Here is a 13,658-nt window from a genome sequence, read left to right as displayed (position 1 = left end):
CCTCCTTGACCAATACAGGGCAGGAAGAGTTTTAAAGTGGGCTCCTTGGTCGACATGGGACAGACAGATACTTCAGGAATGGCCCTCTTGGCCGACACGGGACAGGCAGATAATTCAGCTCGGCTCATGTGATCCTCCTCCATCTCACCAATGGTAAAGGGGAATCAGCAATGAAACCGAACCTAGTCCATGGCCGTCTCTGGGCAAGCATGCTTTAGTCCGTGGATTCAAACCTTCCTAGAAAAGAGGCTGGCGTCATCATAGTGGATGAGATGTTGCAGATCCAAAAACCTCCACATGTGTTCCATGAAGGACAGAGCCCCTTGTGAGAGGAGGAGGATCTTTACTGCCGCTAGATCCTTTGTGCTGGGTCTGTTCTTCTGTCACACTCACGATTGATGCAAATAAATAAAAGAGCTGGATCTAAACACAGGCAATTGATTTTAATTCGATTGATACTAAGACTTGGCAGAACAACAGACAATAAACTGAAAGAAACACAGGGCTTAAATATCCAAACAAGCTAATCAACTAAACAATCAACAGGTGTCCAATGTGATCAATCAAATGAAAAAACAATGGAAACAAACTCAACCACATGAAACGGAACCAAAACACGGTATAAACCCACACAAAACAAACACAAGAACAGATCATCCGTGATAATCATCCTCATTATTTCTGCCCTATTCATCAGTACTGGCTCAAAGATAAAAAGCTATTTCTCTATAGGTCATTTAAATCACTCTCTGTTCAGATTTATCTTTCTTTTTTTTTCACACAGATTTATGAGCACACCTGCCGCTGTCATTAAAAAGCCTTTTAATGGTTTTATTGTTTCGTTCTCATAATGTCTGGTAGAGGACAATGCCTTAATCCAGAAATGGGTGCAGTAATGCAGTGTGTGTAGTAAGATTAAGTGATCAACTAGAATGAGGATTTTGTTCTCAGAAAACAGTTAATGCTGCAATTGTAGATCTTTCTCTTTGTTTTGAATCAGTAACATGTACGGCACTTTACCACATGTGTGTTTTTAAATATGTTTAGTTATTTACTGGGTTTGCTGCTGATGTTGCTCAGGGCTGCATTTCCCAAAAGCATTGTAAACTTAAGTAGATTGTAAAGACCATAGGTTCTGGACCATTGGTTTTCCAAAAACATAGTGAGCAGCCTACCTGGACTGCAATTTTAGGCATCATATGTGCCATTGCAACAAAAATAAAATAAAATAAATAACTAAAATTCAACATGGTGACTGCTCGAGAGAAATGTTGACTATAAAATACTTTTTAACTCTGCTCGGTTTTAAAAATCGATTGTAAATCATGCCCCAATGCTCATTATCATAGTCATTGTATGGTATCTTTTTATATGTTTTTAATTCTGGCAAACATATTCCTTTAGTATTTAAGCAAAGGCAATGTAGAATGAAATCTTCTGTTGCTAGTCAGTCTCTCTCAAGGTTCTGCTATTGAAGATGTTCTCCATTTGCTGCAATGCAGTCTTTCTCTAGTGCTTAGCAACTTAGCGATCATAGAAATCAGGGACTTTTATTTATTGAAATCCTTTCACATTCACCAACAGCACAACTCTAACTGACTTACAAAAATGTTTCATTCTCTCATAGCCAGTTGTCATATTTATTCACCTTACACCGAAAAGCAAACAGAAAACAACTGATTTAAATCAGACATGTTCATCTCCTTGGCATGAATGGATTATCAGAATAAATTTGGTAGTATCATTTTTGATAGTATAATATTTACAATTGTTTTTTTTTTTTTTGTTTTTTTTTTTTGGAGAATGTGTGCATAGATGAAATTTTTCCATTAAAGAATAAGCAAATAAACCAACCCTAAATAAACCCAATTTCTTCCGCTGAGATTTTGGGCTTAAAATCCTTATGGAGAAGTACTACTGCTCAATATAATATATAATTAATTGTGAATGATTTAATCCTGGAGCCCTCCAAGAAATATGGAATAATTAAATTGCCTATAGCAGCTTTTATTTTATATATAAGCTAAATATCTATATTTTTTACTAATATATATATATATATATATATATATATATATATATATATATATATATATATATATATATATATATATATATAATATGGGATCTGCAGTGAAAGTATCAGTATCCATAAAATATTCATATAAAATATGAAATATGACCTTATTCAGAGTAGCACCATGACAGGTTTGAAAGTGAGGCGGTGAAGGATAGACTTACCATGTTTTCAATGGAATCTGCTGTAAAAAGCTGTAAAAAGCTCATAGATCTCTTATAATTTTCCACAGCTCATTTTGTCTGGAGTTTTTTGTATTTTTGAAATTTCCTGGAACGTTATTTTTCCAGTGTTTCGACAGCAAAACAATCCAAAAACACATTAAATAACAGTATTGAAGAGATGTTTGTTTGTCGCTTTCATTCCCGTTAAAAATCAAAGATGGCGCTGCTGTGAATAAGGTCTATAAAATGTCAATGTCTTAAATATGAAACCTTTGCATTTTCATGAAACTTCCGGCCCACAGTTTGGTAAATGTAATAACTGAAGTCTCCTTATACTTTCTATTAATGTTGCAATCTCCTGTTTTCACAAGTGTGATTTCTGTATCAAATAGCAGTGATAATCTTCTTATATGTCATACATTTATACTTCACTAGGCTTTTTTATTGTATTGTCGTAGCTAATTTGATTTCTGCCGCAGTTTGCACAGAATTCAACTGACCCAAATGACGTGTGGAAATCGAGTTCTGTCCTGTAATCATACCCTTACTTTTTCTTAGAGTTGATAAAGATGTTGCTGACGCTCTCTGGTCTCTCTCTTCCCCTCACATCTCATTCATCACCTCTCTCTTCTTTTCCCAACCTCTCCATGGTTGGGCTTTTCTAGTTTTGCTGCCGTTGGGGTTTTTGCAGGTCATGTCCCAAGTTTGCAGAAGGGCAAATGTGGAGCAGACCTGCTGATTCTGATGTTGTCCTAGAACTTTTTTGCTTGCTATGATGTGAAAGTGCATCAAATGCAATGTCACTGTTTTTGCCAGGAGGTCCTAAATAACATTTATATAATAGTCATGATTAACGTGGTCGACATTTACACAGAATAACAAACTCTGTTCGAAAAAACCCTGCCTACCAAGACATCACTGGCATATTCCCACTATTCCAGAAAGTTGCAAAACAATTTAATATAAAAAATATGATATATAATAAAATATGAATCTAATTATTTTTGTTAAATTCTGTTTGCTCTTTACTTTTATGCCTGTTAGACCAATCTATTTTGTTGTTAGCTTAGCATAATGCTAATCACTTGAAAATCAAGCCTCCCACTTCAGGTGTCGAATGTTTTTTTTTTTTTAAATTACTTTATTTATTTGTTTGATTGTTTGTTTGTTTCAGACTTTAGTATGGAAGTAAAATGATGTCAAATGTTTTTGAAATAAAAAAGCCTGTTGAATTGCACTACTTGAAAAAAAGAGGCATTGCATTAACCATGCTTGCATTTTAATGCATTGTATTTTTAGGGCTTGCATTTTTATGGGCTGAAATTCAACATGGTTGAATATTTAAGCTGTGAATATTTCAATTAAAAACATTTCAAACACATTTTCATTATTAAAAATTCAATAATCCAAACTCACCTTTCATATTTCACTTCCAAAATATTCAAACTGTTTAAAAATAAAACCTATAATATTCAACAGGCAATTTTCGGTCTATTTTATTTCGCATTGCAAATTCGCTTCCACAAATTCAGTGGTTCAAATTCAACAGTAAATTCAACATTGACATCCAGGAACTGCAGGAAAAGAAGTAGATTACCGAGCATACTCTCCATCTGCTGTTAGTCGACCTCACCAGCAGGGGGTGCAAGCACGTGTTGTTGATAGTAAGCCATGAGAGCTATTGGAAAACAGCTAATATGTTTGCTAAAATACAAAGTTCTGTCATGAAACTCTAGATGGCGCAGGCTGATTGGGTCATTAGCTCAATTACATCGTTCTCTATAGGGCACAGCTGATTGGTTCCTGCTGTATCAGTAGCCAATGAGCTTGCTGCTCAACCTTCAAATACTTGGTTAGCATTTGCTAGTAGAAACCCTCCTCCTTCCCCAGCTCCACATGTATAGATCTGCTACGTGTAATTCATGTACACTATATTGTACAGCAGCAGCATGTCTTACTTGCTCACAGCAGCGTGCCGTATGTATGTTGGCGGTAGCAAGTCTCTACTTGCTCTTCAGCAGCAGCAGCAATAACCAACAGTAGCAGCAGCATAGCAGATCTATTCCACCAAGACCAAACATTTCAACATATCCATTACCATGCCAAAACACACAGAGTGTTGTCATGACAGAAATACAATTAACTAAATGATGTACTATGACTGTTCATGAAACTTCAATACGGAGTGTCTATGTACTATTTACACTAACTCTGCCCACTGACGTTTGGTTGGGCCAGACAAAATTACGGAAGACGCTGGGTTCTCGACAGCAGCAATAGTGTAGGGGTAAGGTGTGTGGCATCCATTTAATAATTGTAATAAATATAATAATTCACACTATGTTATTATTGCATACTGTTTAATGTACAACAACACTGAGGTGAAAATTGTATATGCCACTATTTATAAGTATAAATAGCATCTAACCACTATTTCTACTTATTGCAAAGAAAATGCTGCTATTTGTATGTAGTGTAAATAGAATCTATCACTATTTTCACTTAGTGTAAATAGCATATTGCTAAGAAAATGCTGCTATTTTCACTTTGTTTTCACTTTAATGCCGCTGCCATTAAAATATTGTGTGCTGAGAAATAGATATCAGCATTATTTAATATCAGTGGTTCTCAATGAGGGAAACACCAGCATGATTTGAGTACTTAAACTAATACGTTATTATTAATTATAAAAAATAAAAATAAAAGATATATCTTGAGTCTTTGAGTCAAAAAGGCTGAGATTAAGAACTGCTGATTTAGATGTATTTTGATATAACAAATGAATAAATTTCACTCATATCTTCTCTTTTAGTGAAGTCATTTTACATGTGTCCACTCTCAGGTCCTGTCAGTGCCACACAGAAGACTGGTGTGCTGCAGTCGGCTGTTTGAAGTGACTGACATCAACAAAGCCCAAAAGCAAGCTGCTCACCAGAGAGAGGTCTTCCTCTTCAACGACCTACTTGTGGTAACAACAAGACACATTTCATTATGTAGAATTTTTCATGTAGTCACTTCTTGTCCTTTATTGATTGATTGATTAATCATGACAAGGAAAAAGAGAAGATGACAAAATATAAGACATGCATTTTCCATGTATTTATGGTCTACTACATTTTATTCACAATTACAGTGGAATTCTATATCCAACTATATGCAATGTACTCAACTTGATCTTCCATCAACTCTCCCACAACTCCTCAAATAATTTAGTCAAAGCCACAAAGTACAGCCCTTGAAATTAATCAAAGATTAAATGTCTGTTATAATTAATGGAGGGCATTAGACTGACTGAAAGGCTATCACAGCAATGCATTAAACTATTCTCATAATTACAAGAGCTCATTTTAATCTGGCCAAAAAAAAAGGGAAGAGAAAACCACAAAACACATTTTCCCATTACAATCATGGGTGAAACTGGGGGAAATCAGTCTTTTTCAAAAATACAGATGACCTTTGCGAAATGAAACACTCTCTATACATTGTGTGTGAAATGGAAAACTGAACAATATAAAAGGATATATTTAAAATCCAAAAATATCAGGCCATTATATATTATTAAGTTTTGTGGCAATATTGATTGTGGCATAACTGCTTTTCTAACTTTGCTCAGAGAAGCTTTGGCATTAATTGTGTTGAGATATGAGTTGGCTCAGTGATTATTCTTCTCCTTCAAGAGGGTCTCCTGCCACCCATAGATTTGTGGCAGAATGAAATATAGGTTCAATATTGTGGTATTGTGAGTAAACCAGTAGGGAGTCTAGTAAGTAGACTCTTAACACCACACTAATCTGTGTGGCCTTCTATTTCTCACATGCACTCAAACACGTACACTCTTAACACTGACTTTGATTTTGATAGATAGCAGGGTTAATGACTATTCAGAATTGAAGAGAGTCAGTTGAGAATTCAATTCCTGGATTTGAATTGAATTTGAATTAAGCTAGTAAACATGATGAATAATGTTAATTTTAATGTAATGAAGTAGAAATAAAATGTGTCGAAAATTCATATAACTAATTTGGTAACACTTTAGTTTAGGGTCTAATTCTCCCTATGATCTAGTTGTTTATTAACTTGCATATTAGGCTTTTTGCATCTGGTAGTTCTAGGAACTATAGTTATAGGAACTAGTCACCAGGGTGGTTCCCTGAGAACTAATGGTTCCCTTAGGAATGGTTTCCTGATTGCATTCACACCACCAGTAGGAACTCTGAAGTGACGTAAGCCACGGTTGTTGTTGTGACTTTTATTTTGACAGCGCGGCAGACTTTTATTTTGACGGTGCTGAGAACACCAGAACCTGAGCACACAGTCATTAGTTCATTAGTTTACGATCTGTCTAACAGTCCTGTCTAATACATTATTAGATAGAACTGTTATACATAGAAAGTAGACAGTATATGAAAAGGCATTAGCGTATGCCGTGTGGTTAATGTCCAGTGTTGCTAGCTGAGCAGAAATACATAATCATGTTTGGCTTGGTCCCCTCAAAGTTGCGTTGGATTTTCTCTTTAGCTTAAAGGTTAAGTGGCCCATCTGTCACTGTTTTCCATGTTCGTAGAATTAAATATATAGGCTATAATCTGTGTGTTTACATAGCTTTTTTAAAAATGGCTGGTGCTGGTGTTTCGTGTGTGTTCAGCCAATCAGCGTACACTAAAGTCACTGGTAGTTCCTATAGTGCTGGGTTAGACATTAATCTGAAGTAGGAGCTAAATTAGTTCCTCCAAAAGGAGTTCCTAGAACTAAAATCGTTCCTAGTTCCTACAGTACCAACACGCCAAAATCCGGGTACTTCCGCCAATAGTTCTAGGAACTATGAAAAGGTTCCTCTGGTGCGAAATCCCCTATTAATGCCTAAATATTAATAAGCAGTATAGGAGTTTATTGAGGCAAAATTCATAGTTAATAGTTAATTAATAGTGAGAATTGGACCCTAAACTAATGTATGACCACTAATTTTAATTACTGTAGAAAGATATATGTGTTTTTCTTAAGGAGCACTATTTGCGTGGCGTGCTGCGTTCTAAAGCACTTATAAGGTATATTTCAATTAACAAACTGCCTTAGAAGGTTGACAGTAGCAAGGCAGCACACTAGGTTTTGGAACAAAGCTTGTGTTTACCATTCTTAAGGCCCTGATATACTGACAGCAATGTTCTTTTACGTTCTTTGTTTAGAGGTAAAACAGCATCTTAGTGAACATCTGACACTGCCCACAGTGATGAGAGCGGCGTCTAGATTAATATGTTAATATGTGCTGTGCGCTTTCCTCTCAATAACAAAATTAACACACAACAAAACAGAGAACAGCAAGCATTTTTTCAAATAAAGCATCAGATAAGCATCCGATCATAGCAACGTGGATATGTTTGCACGAGCTCTGCAATTCGGCACTCTAGTAAAGTCACGTCAGGTTTATATACATATAGCACTTTATTCAATAGATTGCTTAAAATCAAGCAGCTTTACCATATTAAACATGAAAACCGTTTTTTTTACTATAAAGCAGCTCTCCAGTGTGTTAATGTTTTCACTCGCCGACGTCTGACCTATTCGGGCTCAACGGGAGAAATGAACTGGAAAAGATTTCGACGAGAAAGAAGGCGGAGCCTCCTAACTATTATGTAATCGCCACGGACCAATCGTAGTCCAAAGGATTTTACCAGACGGAGCGAACCTTTCCAGAAAGTTCGTTTTGGCAAACTGTTTCGAACTCCAAACAAAGTTCGTCTTGGCCTAATTTTGTTCGAAATGACGTCACATCTTTGATTTCGCTTGAAGTATATCGGGGGCCTTATACTCTTTTTGATAGTGAACCTAATTAACATCTCTATCTCTTTCCTTCACAGATATTGAAATTGTGTCCAAAGAAGAAGAGTTCTGCTGCCTACACCTTCTGCAAGGCCACAGGGTTACTGGGCATGCAGTTCCACCTGTTTGAGAATGAATGTAAGATCCTACAGCTCATGTGGTTAATCCAGCCAGGCTCATTGGTAAAACGTGCCTCTACCTACATTTTTGCAAAACTACAAAAATGTACCTATACATAAAATTCACTGCAGTTTCCATCTGAAATTAGCACTAGTGACAGTAAAACAACAACTTTTATTCCTTTTCACATAAATTATGGTTACAGGGCAGATTACTGATTAATTAAAGGAACACTCCACCGTTTTTCATATTAAACTATGTTATTCCCTTAACTAAGACGAGTTGATACATACCTCTCTCGTCTCAGTGCGTGCACTCAATCGCTCTGGCGTGCGGCGACACTTCGACTCGGCGCAGTAAAAAGTCACGTTGGTTCTAATGACATAAGTGAGAGGGAGAGGATTTTTCAGGCGTGACTATTTACTGCGCCGAGTCGAAGTGCTCCCAAGTGCTATTCCGCCATACATTATAGTTATCCTTTTTACCCGCTTAGAAAAGCGCCACGTTTTATTTTGTGTCACCATACTTGGTCGTGTAACTACTCGTGTAACTGTATTTAAATAGGGAAAATGTGGAGGTGTTTGGTCGCTTCTAACTTCATCTCTGTTTGGTCCCTAATGAATGAACTGGGCTAAGCTAAGTGCTATCAAAGTGTCGCCGCACGCCAGAGCGATTGAGTGCACGCACTGAGACGAGAGAGATATGTATCAACTCGTCTTAGTTAAGGGAATAACATAGTTTAATATGAAAAAACGGTGGAGTGTTCCTTTAAGACTTATTTTCTTGTGATTCCCACTATACTATATGACATCAAAACACTTTTACAATAGTGCATGATTTGTAAACTAATATATTCTGACATTTGCATAAAAAAACAGCTCCACACAGTATGAATGGCTTTTCCGATGAAGTAAACTTGCTCGAAAGTTCACCTGGTACAACACTGCACGTGTTTAAGTCGCTTTAAAAACAAATCACAATAAAACAGCTCAAAGACTTGTAGAAGCAAGCTAAATGGCATTGCTGCTTTAGCAAATGTGTTTTTTAATCTCACATTTGCTTATGTTAACAGTAACGGTAAGGTTTAGGGAAGGGTTTAATATACATGGTACGTTATTTTCAAATGTTATAGAGCATTTGCCTTTTGGTGTCACTCACCATACATTTCATTTCCGAACTGCCATTGTATGTAACAACCAACATAATAAAAGGTTGTCAGATTAATGTTCATCTGTTTCATATAAAGCTAAGTTACACACTCACTGGACATTCATTTCAACTTTCACTCAAAATGTTACACTAATAATGCAATGTATTATATTATACTATATAATTATAATATAGTAGATAATGTCATATGTAGTAAGTATAATATATCAAAAGATATGGAAAAACGTGCAAACTCACTGGAACTCTCAGACTTTTGGACCCCATTTGGACCTTTTGTCTCAACAATATTCAGATTCAGAGAATATTTCACGATCAGAATTCGATCAGAATTCAATTTAGAAGTATTTTTTCCCCTCAGGTTTAGAATTGTGTAGGATTGTTTTTTTTGTTTGTTTTTTGCTTTTTTTTAGCTTTGTAGGGCAGTGTAAGTAACCTGGTCACTATGGAGTGAAGAAAAACTTCATGCAAGATCCAGACAATTATGTGCCTTTCAAACGCCCACTTCACTGATTTACTTCCAACAAAAAGAATACCACATGATAAATGAAGATGACAGGCCCCCTCTCATTTTCCAATTAAGGTGGCCACAAGCATTTCTGTCTTCCTCCCACTCTTTTGCTTTCTCTCACACACACACAAACATTCATGGCAGCTGGGCTGTAATTAAGCGAGATGTGAGTGTTATGGCTCACGCTCATATTTCGTCCCTCTCGAATCTGTAATGATTGACTGAAGAGACTGGATGTGATAGGAGAGACACAAATGAGTAAATCAACAAGTAAACAAACATGTTTTCAGCCACAACCTCAGACAATAAAAGACACAGAATGATTGCTGAGTGGCCAGTCACTGTAGTGATGGAGTTTATAAGGGTTATAAGTGCTAAAAGTGCAATAAATCAGAAATGGTATTATAAATGTGTCATTAATGTGTTATAAATGCATTATAATGGTATTTCTTAACCTGCAATGACATAAGAAGTTTCCAAGCCAGTCAGAACATATCTGATGCTTAACAAAACATCATCCTGGCATCTTTAATCAACTGATGGTTATGCTAACATCACTTGGGTTGTGTGGGCTATTCGTGAATATTATCTAATATAGCCAACTAACTATTTAGGCAGTGTTTTAAGTTACTGTTGTAGGTAATTCTTTCTAAAATCTTGCCAATTTCATGATGAAGGTTATGGAAATTATTAAAATAACCAATAACAATTGATTTAAAAAATAAGCATTACCCCCATGCACTCTAAAAAAATCAGCTTGGATGTTTAAGTCATTTCAACTTAAATTGCATTAAACTGACTTAAAACATTAGTTGAATATTGTATAACTTATAAACTTATTGATTATGTATATATATATATATATATATATATATGTTGAGTTGCTCAATTGCTCTCAAAGGTAAACGTCACCAGCCTCCAAATCCTGGTAAAAAAAAAAAAAAACTCCTCAAAAGTGGGTCCCTATGGCTAAAAGTTTTTTGGTTTGGATCTCAGATGATTAAGGAATAGTTAAATTCTGTCATTATTCACTCACCTTCTCGTCATTTTAAAATTATCCAATGTATGACTTTCTTTCTTGCGTGAGAAGAATCTTCAAACTGTTCTTTAGTACCAGTTTGTGACCATATCCTTTTTAATGCTCCAAAAAGTGCAAAAACACACCAAAAAGTATCCTTAAAGGATAAAATACATGAGATCTATTTACATTTTGTTGTTTTCATTGACATTGATGAAGCATATTTGAATCTGAATGTAAACACGTTCTAGATGTGACCTTTATCAGAGACTAAAGATTGTCAGTGAATAACAGCCTACATTTTTGCTAATATAATGCCTCTTTTTTCTCTCATTGTTTTTCAGTCTATCCTCACGCCATCACTATTGTGTCTCCGTGTTCGGGTTCTGATAAAAAGCAGGTGTTGAATTTCTGTGCTCAGAGCGCAGAGGAGCTACTCAAGTTCGTAGAGGACCTGAAGGAGTCCATCGCCGAGGTGTCAGAGATGGAACAGATACGTATTGAATGTGAGTGGGCTGTGTGTCAAAATATCAAGTGCATGTGTGCGAGAGAATTTTAATGTGTACCTCATTCCACATAATTTTGGGCTTGTTAAGGAAAAGTCGTTGCATTTCTAAGCAAATGGTTTCCCTCTGACTGACAAAACCCTTGTCTTTATAGACAGACTTACCTTGAAGGAAGGACCTGAGCAATAGGCCTTGTGCCTATAGCTCAGGTCCTTCCTTCAAGGTAAGTCTGTCTTGTATCATAGACTTGTGGGTGGGCTCTTTTGACTGGGGCTATTAATCAATCAAGTCAATAAATACTTTTTCATTTTTTCTTGCTTCGTGATGTGAATCAGCAGTCTTCTCTTGAATACTGCACAGTGTTCCCATGGTAACACTGGATAATGCTGTCCATTTGCTGGGTTAACAGAAGAAACCCAGTTGTTTGCAGCCAGCAGCAGTGAAACAGATGCTGAGCCACTTATGATTAATAAAACTAAATGTCCGGAAGAAAATGTGAGTGGCTCTTGCCCATGCAAATCTCTCCACCACAATGCTAGGGTGTAGGTGGTTTCCAGGGTGTTTACATTTACGTTTTTGCTTTTGACTCACCCTTTTATCTAAAGCAGCTTGAAATGCATTTAAAGCATACAGTTCATGCCTTCCCTGGGAATCAAACCCATGACCTTGGTTTTGGCAATGCACACTACTGTTTGAGCTACAGGAAAGTTGTTAAGGATGCAACAATTTATGCACTTTCAAAAAATTTAGCATTACACCATTAAACTTGAAATTAACTAAATATCACATTAAGGAGCTTATGTTTTACCTGACAAACTTAAGTAATTTAAACATACAGTATTGTTACGATCTGGCTGTGTAGACAAATCGCACGACGAAGGAGAATAAACACCACAGTCTTTATTAAATCCACTGACAGAAACACAGGAGTTAGCTGGAGAATTATATTAACACAACCACTTAAAAATAGACAATGACCGAAAACAAACTGAACCAAACAGGAAATATTTATACACAAGGAACATGACGGAACTAAATGGAAACATCTGGACGAGAATTAACTGATTAGTAACCATAGAGACTAACAGAAACGACAGGGATTAACCAAACAGAACATAATTGTGACACATATACGGCAAAATGACGTTGATACACACATTTATATTTTAAGTAAGAGTGTCTCATTACCTCTGTATGTTTCAACACAAAAAAATATATAAATTGTATATACATTCAAAATATATATTAATTTAGTTTTATATATTATTCCATATTAAAAAAATCCATATTATTTTACATATAGTTCCTTAATAAATATTTACACACACTACCATTCAAAGTTTGGTATAAACTTAATATTACAAGTTTTAGCACTTAATATTTTAAGTTTTAAGTTGCAAAAAGAGTTGCAGCAGGTGAAATAAAGAGATGGATTTAAGGCAGCAGTACAGATATAATAACAAGGTTCAACAATAACAAAATACTTTCTCACTAATAACTCATTACCAGAACAACCATCAAACACAGATGTGAACGGACCAAGAACTGAACAAACACATGGCTTAAGTACAAACTCAAACCAATCAAGGGAACAAGCAACAGGTGTGACTGATAATCAAACAATGAGCAGAGCAAAGAAACTCCAGAAACCAACAAAGGAAACCGAACTAAACATAGACAAAACCCAGCCATAAACAGAAACAAACACAGAAGATAACCATAACAGCGACACATTTACGTATTTATTTATTTATCCTCATTTTGCGGTCTTGGCTCTTCTACTGTTTATTTGTGCAAAATTTTTGAAAAAATTCTGTGTATATATTTGCTTTCCCTGTGCGTTTGTCCTTTAGGAATCTCGCTGTTTTGATATTCCACAATAAATGAAAAATTTCATTTGTACATTGCAGTCAGGCTTTCAAATATTATCTGAAGGAATTGAGGAGGAAAGATAGGGAAGCAGGAACAGAGAAATGTCTTTTGGTTTCCATGAGGTAGAAAGACAAAAAGAGAAAGAGAGAGAAAGAGAAAGGGGCTGAGTGCCACTGGACATCAAAGCATGTATTCTGCTGAGACCAGTTGGTTTTCATTACATCCTGTGCTAGAGAGAGCAAGGGTCCATGGAAAGTCTTGTGCTGTTTTGTATCCGTGTCAGCAGTTTCACTGAGAACAGAGAGATAAGCACCTTTACTCTCTTTCAGGAATACAGCTGTAGTTGAACTGAGAGCTGTCATCTACACAGCTACACATCTTTTCTTTCCCACATAAAAGGAACTTC

At 36.0% G+C, this 13,658-nt stretch overlaps 1 protein-coding gene across 2 annotated transcripts in view; it reads left to right on the top strand.

Moving 5' to 3' along the window:
• Positions 1-13,658, top strand: part of iqsec3a (IQ motif and Sec7 domain ArfGEF 3a) — a 145,316-nt gene that overhangs the window by 117,220 nt on the left and 14,438 nt on the right. For both annotated transcript variants that reach the window (XM_079868555.1, XM_079868554.1), the window contains exons 9-11: positions 5,084-5,209; positions 8,097-8,196; positions 11,219-11,380. In XM_079868555.1, the coding sequence (XP_079724681.1) occupies positions 5,084-5,209; positions 8,097-8,196; positions 11,219-11,380 (388 nt within the window). The remainder of the gene's footprint in view (positions 1-5,083; positions 5,210-8,096; positions 8,197-11,218; positions 11,381-13,658) is intronic.

Source organism: Squalius cephalus (genome assembly GCF_949319135.1).
Source record: "Squalius cephalus genome assembly, chromosome: 4".
In the NCBI taxonomy this organism is placed as follows: domain Eukaryota; kingdom Metazoa; phylum Chordata; class Actinopteri; order Cypriniformes; family Leuciscidae; genus Squalius; species Squalius cephalus.
Note: the sequence above shows the minus strand (reverse complement) of the source record. Positions and strands in the feature narration are given on the sequence as shown.